This window comes from Mus pahari, chromosome 3 (assembly GCF_900095145.1).
Source record: "Mus pahari chromosome 3, PAHARI_EIJ_v1.1, whole genome shotgun sequence".
Lineage (NCBI taxonomy): Eukaryota > Metazoa > Chordata > Mammalia > Rodentia > Muridae > Mus > Mus pahari.
In genome coordinates, this window is record NC_034592.1 from 22,316,422 (window position 1) to 22,331,861 (window position 15,440).

At 43.8% G+C, this 15,440-nt stretch overlaps 1 protein-coding gene across 1 annotated transcript in view; it reads right to left on the reverse strand.

Moving 5' to 3' along the window:
- The window catches only part of LOC110317539 (complement C5), an 80,543-nt gene that overhangs the window by 50,804 nt on the left and 14,299 nt on the right, over positions 1–15,440 (reverse strand). The window contains exons 4-14 of the mRNA XM_029536963.1: positions 13,681–13,751; positions 13,074–13,165; positions 10,971–11,053; positions 7,527–7,617; positions 6,882–6,996; positions 5,253–5,379; positions 4,080–4,195; positions 3,784–3,969; positions 2,346–2,549; positions 460–669; positions 189–338 (exon numbers count right to left, since the gene is read on the reverse strand). Coding sequence (XP_029392823.1) covers positions 189–338; positions 460–669; positions 2,346–2,549; positions 3,784–3,969; positions 4,080–4,195; positions 5,253–5,379; positions 6,882–6,996; positions 7,527–7,617; positions 10,971–11,053; positions 13,074–13,165; positions 13,681–13,751 — 1,445 coding nt within the window. The remainder of the gene's footprint in view (positions 1–188; positions 339–459; positions 670–2,345; positions 2,550–3,783; positions 3,970–4,079; positions 4,196–5,252; positions 5,380–6,881; positions 6,997–7,526; positions 7,618–10,970; positions 11,054–13,073; positions 13,166–13,680; positions 13,752–15,440) is intronic.

Here is a 15,440-nt window from a genome sequence, read left to right on the forward strand (position 1 = left end):
CCTCTGAACCTGTAAGCCAGCCCCAATTAAATGTTGTCCTTATAAGAGTTGCCTTGGTCATGGTGTCTGTTCACAGCAGTACGACCTTGACTAAGGCAGCCCCCTTACTTCCTCCCCCACAATCTGCCCCAGCAGCCATACTTTGTGAAGCTACCCCACCCCATGGTCACCATGGAAATGCACTTAACTCTTTGCATGGCCCTTTTGGCTTTTCCCTGGACGTTATACACAGCTCTGTCCACTGCGGATAGTGCTACCCACGAGTCTGCTTCAGTCACCATGTCAAGGGACACAGTTTGGCCTGGAGAATACATATATTCATCTGGAGACAGACGGACCTAAGAGGTCATTTGAAAAGGGAAAGATCACTTGTGTGTGACAAAACCAGTCCAAGGCTGCTGCTTTGTCCCACCTCCTCCAGCCATGAGAGGATTGCACTGTGCTATAGACATGTCTCACCTGGAGCTGGTTGCCACACTTCTCCTCAATATTTATCCAGACTGCGTCAGCCACTAATTCTGCTGTCTGCTCCCCCGTGACTATGTAATAGACCAGGAGTCGTGCTGAAGGAACCATGTTCTGTGTCACTGGAATGTTTATATTTTGATAAGTTGAAGAGAAAAGTTTCTTTCTTGTGCCATACTGTACAATTTTGCCTTTGGATAAAATCTGGAATTAAACAGCAGCAACAACAATCAACAAAACAGAGATGGAACCTGTTCACTAGGGGTGCCATTTGGAGCTGGAGCAAAAATTACGTTGAAAAAGGGGAAATTAGCCTATATGTTTCTACTGTGTGCTGGGTGTTTCACATTTACTAAGACTCTTTAATTCTAACAACACAGCATGGAGACGGGAATATTTATCCCCACCAAAGAAACTGATGCTTTGGTAGATAAAGCTCTTGGCACAACAGAGTTTAAGTCCAGAATCCACACATAGCAGGTGTAGCAGCTGCCAGTAATCCTAGCATTCTGGAGGCAGGAATAGGTTCCCCAGGGGCAAGAGGGGTAGCAAGATTAGCCAATCAATAAATTCTGGATTTGGGGAGAGACACTGCCTCAATAAACAGAGGAGAGTGGTCGAAGAAGATGTTGATGTCGGATTCAGGCTTCCACATGTATAGGCACATACATATGTACCTACATACATGCTTTCATGTACACGTGAACTCACGCACCAGCATACATAACACACACACATACAAAGAAAGAAGGGCAGGGCGGTGGTGGCCCACGCCTTTAATCTCAGCACTTGGGAGGCAGAGGCAGTGGATTTCCAAATTCGAGGCCAGCCTGGTCTACAGAGTGAGTTCCAGGACAGCCAGGTCTACACGGAGAAACCCTGTCTCGAACTCTCACCCTCCCCACCCCCACTCCCACCCCCAAAAAGAAAGGACATTGAGGCTTAGGAGCTATCTATAAATGTCATGCTGATTTTAGTTCAAAACCACATAATAGAAAATTAGAGAGCTATATTTCAAACTAAACCTTTTTGAAATCTCAAGCTTACTCCACTGAATTGTTAACTTAAAAAAAAAATCCAACAGATGAGTAAGTGACTCCTAGTAGATAATCCTTATCTGGGGATTAGGGTTTAAAGTCCTGCATTAGATTCTAAATGGGGAGTTTAGAGCTAAAAAGAAATAACATGAAACCAAAACGTCTTCAAAGCTCCTTTGACTCATGTCTAGATAGCAGGACTGTGTTCATCTTACCAGCCTGTAAACAGTTTCCCTAATTCCTTAGTGGGTTAATATTTTTATTATTCTTGTGTTTCACTGTCTCCTAAACAACACTGAAAGATTACTGCCCATTTGCCCAGGGACACTGGAATAATTCATTCCACCTCCTTGGCAAGCGTTAGGCACATTTTTGAACCCTCCCAGTTGCTTAGCTGATGCATCGCTTAGCTGGAAACAGGATGCTGTTCCATTCTTACCAGCCACAGGGTCTCCTGTTAGGTCAACGAGATACACACAATTGAGTTAGGTGTAGTTACTGTTGGCTGTGAGATAGAATTCGATGACACATGTGATGGGCTGGCTTCGATGGAATCACTGGATGGGAAACCAGGAGTCCCCAGTTCAAACCACAGCCCTCTCTTTCTCATCTCCGAGGAGGAGGTGTGGTCTTGTAACCTCTCAGGCCCTGTCTCCCCCTCCCCCCAGCCCCGCCCCCCTTGAAATCAGCATGAGATTCTGCCTGCCCCAGTAGTTTGAGAAGACCGGAGACAATGTGCTTGGACAAGCTTGGAAACAAGTGTGAAGTCTCCGTGCTGCTCCCCTATCAGAAAGGACAGTGTCCTGGTGGGGGCAGGGTGAGGTCTCTCATGGCTGTACTTACCAAGTAATTATAGTGAGTTATTTTGTCGATATATGGGCTCTTGGGGGTAACCATAATATTCAGGTATTCTCCCACAAGCATGGGCTTGTAGTTTTCAGTCCAAGCGATGTAAAGGTAACTTTGACTGAGAGACGAGTAGGCCACTGCTTCGTACTCCCTGCTGACTTGATTTTCTTCGGGAAGTTCTGGGGCATCGGTTCTGACCTGGAAAGGAAAATTTCAAAAACCCACGTGGTTTGTGAGTCGTGGTTTCTGTAAAATGTCTTTTAAATCTTTGTCTCTTCAGATTCCTAAATTTCGCAATGCCTGTTGCTAAAGAGAAGACACACCCTCGTCAGTCATTCCAGTGTTTGTATAGTTTGCGTGTGACGTAACCCTAGAAAGTGTATGGGAAATACTGAGGGCAGGGCGGGCACTGTGGAGGAGTCCGATTGCGAGAATAGAAGGGCATTCCGAGGCAGGAATATGGGCGCCTGAGATCCTTGATGCACTGGAGACTTCCAGAGGATGGTTCAATGGTGGGAGAAATGACCAGGAGGCAGCCATAACTGCTCAGAACTGGAACATAGGGGTTACAGATGCATGGCATAGTGGCAGTCTGACTCAGTTTCCACTGGAAGGTCTGACACAGGATTGCTCATAAACCCAGCGGGCAGTGGTACCTGCTTTTGGACAGTGGGAGGGGCCCTAGCTCATGCCCCAGAGTTAGATATGTATTGGTTCCCATGCAACTTCGGACACTTACTAATTCCAGATCCACTATCTAGTTAAGAGAGGTTAGAAGCTTCCCTTTGTAGCTACAGAACAGCAAGGAGAATGGTCACAGTTCATCGCACTGATGAAATGCATCTTTTATAAGGCCCTTAGCACAGAGCTCTTAATAAGGGCTCTGTGGATGCCAGTGAGTGTAAGCCTCAGCCAGTGACCCCGGTTATCCTCGTAAGGGCTCGATAAGCCCCAGTGTAAGTCACCTTCAGCCAGTGACCCACGTTATTATTAGCTCTCTGGGATTTTATTAAGCACATTTTACTGGGAGAGAAGATGAACTGTGGAAGAGACTAGCTTATGCATCAGGAAAAATGGGGTGGGGCTTTCACATCTGACTCTAGAAAAGATAAAATACACGTGTCGGAAGAGGTGATTTCTCCCACTCATTGACAGTTTCGCTACCCTGACACGCCTGCATTCTGATATAACCTTTTTGGTATAAAAGGAAATAGTTAATTTCCAATCTCACCCCTGCCCCCAAATTTTGACAGTTTTCCCCCCTCACAATATTAGCAAATTGTCTGAGGTACTTGTTTCATTTTTGGGTGCAAAATTGTGGAATTATTCTCAAGACTTGAGGATAAAATCAGCCACACCTGTCCAGCAGCCAAAACACATAACTAACAGCTCATGCTGTTTTAAGGAAAGACAGCAAGAAGAGTTAGCTCACCTCAAACTTCAGCGCCGTCACGTTTGATGGGACGTTCACCACAAACAAAGCTACTCCATCAGAGGCGTGCGTGATGCTCCTCTTTGTTTCCAAGTCAGTTGTCTCTTGATTCACATTGACTGTTTGTACCATCAGCATTAATGGGACCCCTCCTACCGTCTGCTCGAGCGAATCCTTCACCTGTGCCTGTTTGCCAGAACAGTTCAGATCGACCCCTGTAGAATCTCATCGTGTCTCAAATCAGATCAAATCTGAAATGGCTTTCTCTCCTCTCTGCCTCCTACTGCCTTACCTACCTTGATGGAAAATGGAATCCCCGGCTTCACAAAAAGAGGGGTAGCGACCAAATTCAGTGTGTAGGGAGAGATGACATATTTGATGCCGGGGATTTCTGCCTCTTCTGAAAATCCACCTACAAGGACAGCAAGCTCTGAGTTAGTGTTCCCGGAAATGTGATAGTGGTTGTTAGGATGTCTGTCTGGTCTCTGTGCTTATTCATTCCCTTGACTTGTCTCCATTCATTGGCCAACTGAGGGAAAGTGCAGACAAGAGTTGGGAGGGAGCTTCCAAAGCCCCTGGAGAAAGACGGTCTCCAGAGGTCAGGCTGCAGCACAAGGCTGGGGGGTGGAAAGAGGGCTGTGGCCCTCAGCAGCCGCTCCAGGTTCAGGTACAGTTGAGTGTGTTCAAAGGATCAAGGGAAGAGGCAGGGGACCCGGAGGCTGAGCCTCAGCAGGTGTTCACGTTAGATCATTGGGATCTGGGGACAACTGGGGAAGAATCTGGCTTGATCGAGAGAAAAGTCTTGTCTTAAGAGGGCAATAGTAGGCCTGGAGAGATGGCTCAGCAGTGAAGAGCACTGACTGCTCTTCCAGAGGCCCTGAGTTCAATTCCTAGCAACCACATGGTGGCTCACAACCATCTCTAAGGGGAATCTGACGCCCTCTTCTTGTGTTTCTGAAGACAGCTGTGGTGTACTCATATCTCACTCTGCAGATTACAGTTAAGTAACAGCAAGGACGATGTAAAGGCTTTAGCGTCCTCAACCTCCTTTCTAGCATTGAATCCCAGTTTCCCCAGGCACTCAGACTGGAAGACAGGGCTTCACTCCTCGCCCCTCTTTCTGGCTCTCTGTGGGGGGAGTCCTGCTCTGCTCCACCCCTCGCCCCACCTGCCTCCACCTTTTCTCCAAGAGTGGTTGTCTCTATTACGCTGCTCTCAGCTACTCCACAAGCCTCTAGAAGCCCGCCTTCTTTTACAGGTTAACAGCATTGAGCTCTTTGCTTAGAGCACACGCAGGATTTTTGAAACAGGTTCCCTGATACACACATGCATGCACACACACACACACACACAAACACACAATACACATGCACATATACAGACACACAGATACACATATACAAACAACACACACACACACACACACACACACACACACACACACACACACACACACACACAAAACTTACCTGAAGTTTCTGTGACTGTTACAGCAATATAAAGGTACTTGTTGTTTAAGTCTTCTAGGCTGTTGTAGAACAGCTCTTTAACTGCTGTTTCAGAATTAAAAGAGATCTGAGCAACTCCGTCAATCAACTTTTTGAAAGGAACAAATGGAAGGAGTCAAGTTAGAGAAGAACATATCAGGAAAACGATCAGAGTCTGCTCTTACTAGCCTCTAGACTGAAGGCAAACTATAGGAGCCATGTGTTCTTGCCACAAGTAAAGTGAATGACAGAGTCACAGGTGTGGGGAGGTTTCAGTCCTTGCGAGGTCTTTCGGGTACAAGTTGATAATGTAGTATGCAGTAAGTAAAGAGACATGAAGTTTGTTTATATCACTAATTACTAGTCATATTGTTGAATTATTAAAAGATACTATTTTCTGCTGTTTTAAATTCATTTGAAAATGGTTTGCCCCGAAGGCAGGCCTTTTTGTCTGATTTTGCTTGATTAACAGATGCTGGCATTGAACAGGGAGGGACCTCGCACATGCTAAGCACACACTTCATCATTGAGCTACAGTCCTTGTCTTTATTTCCTTTAAATCTCAGTGCTTAAAGTAGAATCTTGAATTTTATAAAGCCTCTTAATTTGCATATTGAATTAGTAATCTTTTAAAAAACAGAAGCTAAGTACTTGATTGTACAAAATGTACATAAAAAATGACATGACCCCGTGTCATCAGCGGTGTTTAAAGAATATTAAGTAAGAGAAGCCAGAGCCTGGGCTTTAATCTCGGTTCTAGTAACAGGATTAAATCAGCCTTTAATCGTGGACAGGTTTCATGTTATGTGGGATACTCGGCACTAGAGATACCCCTCCTTCTAGCTGCTCAGTGCCCGAAGCACCCCCATTTTAGAACAATCGTAAGTAATTCTGGGCATTGGTGAATGTCCCATTGGGGTAAATGCCCTCTACCCCAACTGAGAGCCACTCTACCAGGAAGCATAAAACATGCTTTAATGCGAGAGACTCACAGCCTAGGAGCACATAGAGTGTCAGCTAACCATGTTCAGTGGTCAGGGACTACTTCCCAAAGAAAAGCTGCCAGCATTGGAACATAAGAAATGAGAAGGAATTGGACACAGAGGAGACAGGGAGGACAGACTGGAGGAGCACAGACCTGGAGCCAAGAGAGACCATGTTAAGGAAGGGAAGAGATGGCGCAATATTCACTGGCAAGGGAGGCTGGTGCCAAAGAAAGGGCACTTTATTTTCTGTTTTCATTTTGCATGCATGTGTGTATGCTGTGTTTGTTGTATGTGCGTGTATGTACGTATTTTTTTACATGTGTGTGAACACACAGGCATGGGTGTGTGCATGTGAAGGCCCAAGGCTGACATCGAGGATCATGCTGGATTGGTCTGCCACCTTACTTGTTGAGGCAGGGTCTCTGGATCAAGCCCAGAGACCACTGGTGTGCCCCATTTCTGTAGCTAGCTTGCTTCAGGGTTTGGGAGGGGGAATTTATCTGAAGGGCAATAGATGCCAACCAGAAACTTTAAGTCGCACGGTCCACAGGATGTGGGATTGCACTGGAGGGTTTGCGAGTAACTCTTGCTCATTGCATAACCGAGGTCTGAGCAGTCATCTTACATTTGCAGCTTGCGTGGCTTTGTGCATCATCTGCTTCTCATCCTCTTTTATGTCCTCTCTCAATCCAAAAAAGACATACACTTCAGCATCAGAGACCGCTTTATTATAAAAATATCTGCAGAACAATATCAGAAAGTTGTTTTCCTAACACTGTTATTATAGGTGACTCAGATGAGATCTAACAGGTTTTTTTTGTTTGTTTGTTTGTTTTTTTTGTTTTTCCAGACAAAGTTTCTCTGTGTAGCTCTGGCTGTCCTGGAACTCACTTTGTAGACCAGGATGGCCTCGAACTCAGAAATCCACCTGCCTCTGCCTCCCAAATGTTGGGATTAAAGGCATGTACCACCACCGCCCGGAGAGATCTAACAGTTTTAAGTTAGAAAAGGCACATGATATGCTGCCCCACCACCCCTATACTGTATTTCACCCTTAAAAGGCCATAGTAAGAAAAATATGACTTTTAATCCCAGTTCAAGGTCGGCCTGGTCAATGTAGCCACCACTAAGCCATGAGGGTACTACGTATCAAGTAAAGAAGGCGTAAGGCTTCCTGACCATCCCCAAAGTCATGGAACACAGCTAGTCACAGATTGACCTTGAACTCCCAGAACCTAACATAGCTAGACTGAGGGAGCCATGCCCTTACCTTGCTTTCACAGTGATTTCAAAGTTCCTAAAGTTTTTATAGCCAATGAAGTTACTTTCTGGTTCTATTAAAACAGAGAATCGTGGCAAGACTGGGAACAGAAATGAGGACACAGTGTTACCATTTAACTAGAGTGGCCTGGGAAGCACAACAAGCTGCGAGACTTTCTAATTGGACAAGAAGTAACATCATCATCACCACCATCATAATCATCATCATATCTCTATCATCCTCACCACCATCATAGTCATCATATCTCCATCATCATCATCATAATCGTCATCACATCTCCATCATCATCATCATCATCATCATCATCATCATCATCATAATTGTCATCATATCTCCATCATCATAATTGTCACCATATCTCTACCACCACCATCATCATCATCATCATCATCAACAACAACAACAACCATTATCTCTCATAAGCTTTCTTTTTTTTTTTTCTTTTTTCTTTTTTCCTTTTTTGTTTTTTTTTTTCTTTTGTTTTCTCATAAGCTTTCTCTCTCTCCAAATCAAGAGTGAATCCAGGCTTGAAGTACCCAAATAACTTCTTTTATATTTTGTTTATATTAATTATAATGGATAATAGATTGTTTTCTCCAGTAGAATAGAAATTCCTTAAAAACAGAACAAGGACTTCTCTCTCTCTCTCTCTCTCTCTCTCTCTCTCTCTCACTCTCTCTCTCTCTCTGTCTCTCGCTCTATAAGTCTTATCCTTCTTGTAAGTCTTAAATATTTATTCAATGAGTTTATTAAATTGAAAATAGGAAATGAAAATGTGGGTTTATTAAGCATCTATCATTAGTAGATAAAATCTAGCCAGTATTTAAGTGCTGTCATAGTCTCTGGTGCTAGCACATCTATGGGGGAATTGCCTTGATCGATGATTAATACAGGAGTTTACCGTGGGCGGCAACATTCCCTGGGCAGGTAGTCCTGGGCTGTGGAGAAATCTAGCTAAACATGAGCTTGTAAGCAAGCCAGCAAGAAGTGTCCTTCCACACTAGGTGGTGGTGGAACACACCTTTAACCCCAGTACTCAGGAGGCAGAGGCAAATGGATCTCTGAGTTCAAAGCCAGCCTGGTCTATGGGGTGAGTTCCAGGACAGCCAGGACTACACAGAAAAATGCTGTCTTGAAAAGCAATGCCTCAATGTGTTCTTCCATAACGTTTGCTTCAGGTTCTGTGTGGGTTCCTGTCCTGACTTCTCTCAGTGACTGTGAACTAGAAGCTAGCCAAAAATAAAAAACAAAAAACAAAACAACAACAAAACAAAACAAAAACAAAAACAAAAAAACCCCCGCCTCCCTGCAAGCTACTTCTGGCCATAGTACTTGTGCTAGTTAGTTTTTGTTTGTTTGTTTTTTGTTTTTTGGGGTTTTTTGCCTTTTATTAAAAATAGATTCTTTTTTCATACAGTATATCCCAATTATAGTTTCCCCGACCTCTACTCCTCCCCTCCCATCCAGATCCACTCCCTTGTTTCCTCCTCATTAGAAAAGAACAGGCTTCTAAGGGATAATAATAAAATAAGATAAAGCAAGAAAAAGCCAAAACCATCACATCAAAGCTGGACAAGGCAACCCAACAGAGGAAAAGAGGCCAAGAGAAAGCACAAGAATTAGAGACCCACTCGTTCACACACTCCGAGTCCCGAAACATACTATGCTGAAGGCTACAGTCTATCAATACACACGGAGGACCTGTGCAGACCTATGCAGGCCCTGCTCATGTTGACTTAGTGGGCCTTATTTTTCTGGTGTCCTCCATCCCCTCTGGTCTGACATTCTTTCTGCGTCCTCTTCTGCAGGGTTCTCTGAGCTCCGAGGGGAGGGATTGGATGGGGACATCTCCTATAGAGCAGCGTATTCCAAGGTCTCTCTCTCTCTCTCTCTCTCTCTCTCTCTCTCTCTAATGTCTGACTGTGAGTCTCCATTATTTGCTCCCATCTACTGCAGGAGGAAGTACTGGTTAGTTTTATGTCAACTCCATGCAAGCTATAGTCACCTGAGAGGAGGGACACGTAATTGAGAAAATGGCTTGTAGAGTTTCTTTTTTTTTTTTCAGTTAGTGATTGATGGGGCAGGGCCCCGCCCACTGTGGATGGTGCCACCCCTGGGCTGATGGCCTTGGGTTCTGTAAGAAAGCAGACTGAATTGACATGAGGCGCAAGCCAATGAGCAGCACCCCTCCATGGCCTCTGCATCAGGTTCCTGCCTCCAGGTTCCTTCCCTGTTTTGAGTTCCTGTCCTGACTTCCTCCAGTGATAAACTGTGATGTGGAAGTGTAAACTGAATAAACCCTTTCCTCCCCACATTGCTTTGACTGTGGTGTGTCACCACAGCAACCGTAGGACGAGTAGAACTGCAGCAGGGTAAGGAAGTAATCTCAGAGTACATCGAGTGCTAAGATGCTACGCAGGAAGCAAATCCAAAGAGAGATTCTCCAAGTAAATGAACATCAGACTGAGACACGAGATGTGAGTGGAATCGACCGGGCCAGGAGGGAAATGGAAAAACACCACATGCAATATTTCCAAAGCTGTGGGAAGGGGGGCAGGACAAGACTTGTATAACCTGAGGCTGAAGAAGGAGCAGGGGCCAGCTCAAGCTAAGAATGTGGAAGTATAAAGAGCAGTAGTAAGTGCTGTCTGTGTGGACGCTGTGATGACTTTCACCCTGAGATTGTTTGGCTGATACTAAGCAAGACAGCCGATAAGCAGCGATGCCAGGACGACTGCTGTTGTGTTTGGCGTAAGCCTGGTGAGGTGAGTGGGTTGGAGACAAAGGCAGAGAATAAGAGACAGGCGGGATGTGCATGCCAACAGAAAGTGGCAAACGCAGGAGGCAGTGAGGTCAGGCAGAACAAGGGGCCAGGGCTTAATCTTCAAGGCTGAGTCTCATGAGGGCTGATTTGGTCACTGTCTCCCTGCTGATTGTGAACAGTGCATCTATCTGCCCTTCGTAGGAATCTCCTGAGGAAAGAAAGAGTGGCCTCAAGCAGAGACGCCCAGTCTGATAACAGCACAAAGCCCCTGAGTAAACCAATAAGAGATGGGGAAATTCAGCTACTCATAGTTACTTCAGAAATATGACCGATCTCAAAACAGGAGTATGTCCAAGGTCTAAGTGAGCTATCAAGTTCTACTCACTTTATCTAATTATTTATCTCAAGACTATAATTCTGGGAAGGACTTTAACAAGCCAAGCTCCTCAAGGGACCACATTTCCTTCAACTCTGTCATGAAGGACACAGTCCAGGCAGATCAGTTGGCTTCTTCAAGGCTGACAGGGCAAGCTAGAACTAAGCACTAGCTACTCAAACAATGACTACGTATATCTGACTCCCCCCACCCTCTTCTGGTACTTCCAGCCATACCAAAGGTACTGCAAAATCCCTCTTAGTTATAATAACATATTAATATTCGAGATTACCATATTCTTTAATTTCAAAGTATGCAGTTCCAGTTGTTGTAAAATCCTTCTTATAGTTAGCTTTAATTGTCCAAACGCCATACCTGTGGAAGCAAAATATGTAAAAACATGAATGTCATTAAATATGTCTAATTTTGCCATAGACAATTTAACTAATTCCTATTTAAAGATGTTAGAATACATAGACATGTAAATATTTTGTGAGAGATTCTAAAACAATAAACAGAAATAGTTGAGTATTTTTCTTTTGATAATAAAAATTATTTATTAATTAGATTTTACATATTGTATTATTTTTCCAGGTATTTTATCTTAATACAGTCATTTTGTTTGATTTAAAGGGCTGATGATAACTTCAGAATTTACTTAATTCTTGATTTTAAGGATGCTAACACAATATTACAATCTGTAATATATCAGAAAATCCATATTGATGACTCTAGAAACATGTAATGCACAGGTCATGCTTCTACAGATCATAAAGTTTACACCTTACATACATAGAATAATGATTGGAAACAAGGGATGGTTTATCTGAAAAGGAAATGGCTTACTTAGTTAAAAAAAATAATGATGATGATAAAGAATGGCATGGAAGTGTCACAGTCTTCAGAGTTGACAGTCCATGTGAGTTGGAGTCCTCGTGTGTCTGTACAGGAGCAGGTTTGAGAAGAGACCAAGCCGTTGGCCTCGTTTGTGAAGTGAGAACATGCTGTCCTGGCTGTACTGTGTGTATTGCAGTTATCTTTAGCAATAATTAAAGAATCTCTATCAAGTACCACATCCCATGACTGCTGAGACGAAACAAGCAGTCCAGGTAAGGGGCTGCCCTCAGGGAGTTTCCAGTCAACCGGAAACTGTAGAGACAAGAGCTTGGCAGAGAGGCAGCCTGTCTGTAACCCTGGCGCTGCCGCTACTGAGGCTGAGACAGGAGGAGTTTGAGGTCGGTTTGTAGTGAAGAATGAATTCCAGGCCACCCTGAGCTACAGTGAGACCCTGCCTCAAAGCCAAGCAAACAGAAAAACTCAAAAGAAACAAGAAAATAAAGACACTGAGGTAAGCATCTTAAAGAGAATATGAAGGGGCGGTGTGGGGGGTAGACCACACCCAGAGACAGTATCCTGAAGATGAGGTGAAGCTCAGCATGGAAGACAGGGCGAAGCGTGCTCTAAATGAGGTGACTAGTGTAAAGGTACCAGGGTGGGACAATGCCAGTCAATACAGTCTCATAGGGACGCAAAACGGCCATGGGACAAGATAAAGTTTGAGATATTGACAGTAATGGCAAGAAGCTCGATTCTGCACTGTAGAGTGCATTGTATTTTCAAGAAAGTACACAACTGAAAAATTATCCGCTTGGGCAGTGGTGGTGGCGCACACCTTTAATCCCAGCTCTCGGGAGGCAGAGGCAGGCAGATTTCTGAGTTTGAGGCCAGCCTGGTCTACAGAGTGAGTTCCAGGACAGCCAGGACTATACAGAGAAACTCTGTCTCTAAAAATCAAAAATAAAATAAAATAAAATTTCCAGTTTACTGAAGCTTGCCAGTTTTAAAATACCTATACTTTAGAAGAATGCAGACACGCTGATTTCCTTTTTAGAAGGAAGGGGAAAAGACCATAAAGTGGCTGGTTGAGGTTCTGTAGCAGCTGTTTGCAGATGCTGGTGTCTAATACATGCTATGCTGTTCTCCCTTAGAAGCGGGACCCGCTCTCCATCTCTCTACATTGTTTTGCTCCCAGAACTCTACGTTACATTGTAGCTGTACTCAAATATACAGACACATGGTAGCTAAATAGGTGTCCTGCTGAAAGTCTGTGCCTGTGTGTTTCAGACAGAGCTCTGTTTCCCAGGCTGCAGATGAAGCCCTGGGCTCCTCCAGCCCCAGTCTCCTGAGTATCTGGGATGGTGGTGGGCTCTGCTGGATTCCAACACTGAGAATGTGTGGCTTTCCCTACCAGGAAGCAGTCTCCCATTCGCATCTCTGGCGTTCTGCTAACACTAGGTGGCTCCACTTGGTTGTGTAGGTCCTTACCAGCCAAAAGTTCCAGATGTGCATTTCAGAGAAAATTTGTTTAATAACAAACATTTTTTTTTGTACTTACTTAGGATTAGATGGAATCTTGAAGTCAGGAAAAGAGATAATTCCGGTATAATCATTTTCTTCTACGATGTCAACTTCTGCTCCTTCGGGGTCCTTTGAATAGAAACCGATGACCACATCTTAGTGTACTTTCTGTTACCATAAAAGAATATCCAAGATGGATAATTTACAAGTGATGGAGATTTGTCATTATTGTATTGGATAAGTGCTTTGCCAGTGTGTACATCTGTGTACCAATGTGTGTCTGGTGCACCTTCATGTGGGTGTAGGGATTGAACCTGGGTCCTTTGCAAAAACAACAAGAGCTCTTGATCAAGGAGCCAACTCTCTGGCCCTTTTAATTACTTCTTGATGGGCATGCTTTTAAAAAAGGAAGTAGACCAAGGATGGGTTTTGATGGTTTACATCAGCATCCTCCCCTTGTTAATTTAGCTTGTACGGGCATCCTATGTGTCTGTCATGGAGACGTAAATCTAAATCTATAATGCTTCATTCACATTGAGGGTTTAGCGACATCAGATAATTTAGTGTAGTGTGAGGATCGGATCATGGAGGGAGATTGCTCAATAAGCAAGTTAAAGTATTATTTATAGAACGAAAATACTTACTATGAAAGTTAAGACAGTCTCCCGTTTGGCTGGCTTCAAGTCGTCACTCAGAGAATAGACTCTAATCTTTACTGCAAAACCGAGTAACATCATCAGAAACTGCAGACATTGTTTCTATCTTTCCTTTATTTATTTACTCTATCTTTTCACTATAACTTTTCAGTCAGGGTTTCATTTAATTAGTTAGCCTGGTCTCGAACTCACCCTGAAACCCAGGCTGGCCTTGAATTCATAATCCTCTTGCCTCAGACTCTCACATAGTTGGGATTATAGGTTTATGCCACCAAGCCCAGTAGATTTTTTCTTATTTATTTATTTGTTTGTTTGTTTGTTTGTTTATTTATTTTTGAGACCGTGTTTCTCTGTATAGCCCTGGCTGTCCTGGAACTCTGTAGACCAGGCTGGCCTCGAACTCAGAAATCCGCCTGCCTCTGCCTCCCAAGTGCTGGGATTAAAGGCGTGCGCCACCACGCCCCGCAGATTTTTTTCTTTTTTAAATTTCACAGTCCTTAATGAGATAACTCTCATTTGAAAGACTGTATTCACAATCCATAAATGAAAATGTATGTTGAAAAAAAGAGACCCCTGGGATTCATGTAAGAGACTACTTGAATTTAACATACAGTTCAATGTGTTAAATACATTGCAACCCCAGGAAGCCTTTGGAAACACATCGTTGGTGTAAAACAACTTGTGTCTGTAACTGTTTACCAAGTGGCTAACATATGGTTAGATGGGAGTATAAGGTGTTTTTAATCAGAGTTAGTGGGAAATTGGCAGTTTGATTCAGACAGTATGTTATTTCTCTACTTACAAAATCCAACAGGGCTAAAACACTATGACCGAAGCAACTTGGAGAGGAAAGGATTTGTTTCAGATCACAACTCTCAGGTGATACTGCATCACTGAAGGCAGTTAGGGAAGGAACTCAAGGCAGGAGCCTAGAGGCAGGGACTGAACCGGGGGCTGTGGAGGAACACTGCCTACTGGCTTGTTCTTTCTGGCTTGCTTAGCCTGCTTTTATAAATTCAGGGCCATTTGCCCAGGGGCATCACCCATCCTTTATGGGCAGGACCCACCTACATCAATAATTGGTACAACTCCATGAAACAAATTGTATTACTATCTTTTTTTCAGATGGGGAGGATGGGTTGTGAGAAACGAATTCACAGACTACCACACAGTCAATAAAAGCTATGCTTGGCTCTGACCCCGGTTAAAATGGTGCCAAGTCTGCTTTTTTTTTTTCCTCGAGACAGGGTTTCTTTGTGTAGCCCTGGCTGTCCTGGAACCAGAGTCTACGTTTTAACTACTCCATTTCACTATCTGTCATCAAAGGAAAATATTTATAAGAAGTTACCTCATTAGCTACAGTAAGTGAAGACACCAGATTTTCTTATCAGTCAAGTCATGATGGGAAAACATGAGGTCATTCCCAAAGGAAGCCTTAACAACCAAGAAAGGCCCTGGGGTTCGGGATCTAGACTGCACACTTGCTATACAAGAGTGATGACCCTAAGTGGTGGGACGTGTGGATGGTACCCTTTCCAGGATGCATCCTCTATGATAGGAGGACAAGGTGAGAAGTTATACTTAATTTTATGTAGAGTCAGGCTGAAAAGACAAAAAAGACTACGGTTTTTCCTTTATTTAAACAAATCATCATCATTTTTTTCCATCCTTCAAAAGAAAGTGTGTCATAAAACCAGAGACACTGAAATTTATAGAGGAGAAAGTGGGGAAAAGTCTCGAAGATATGG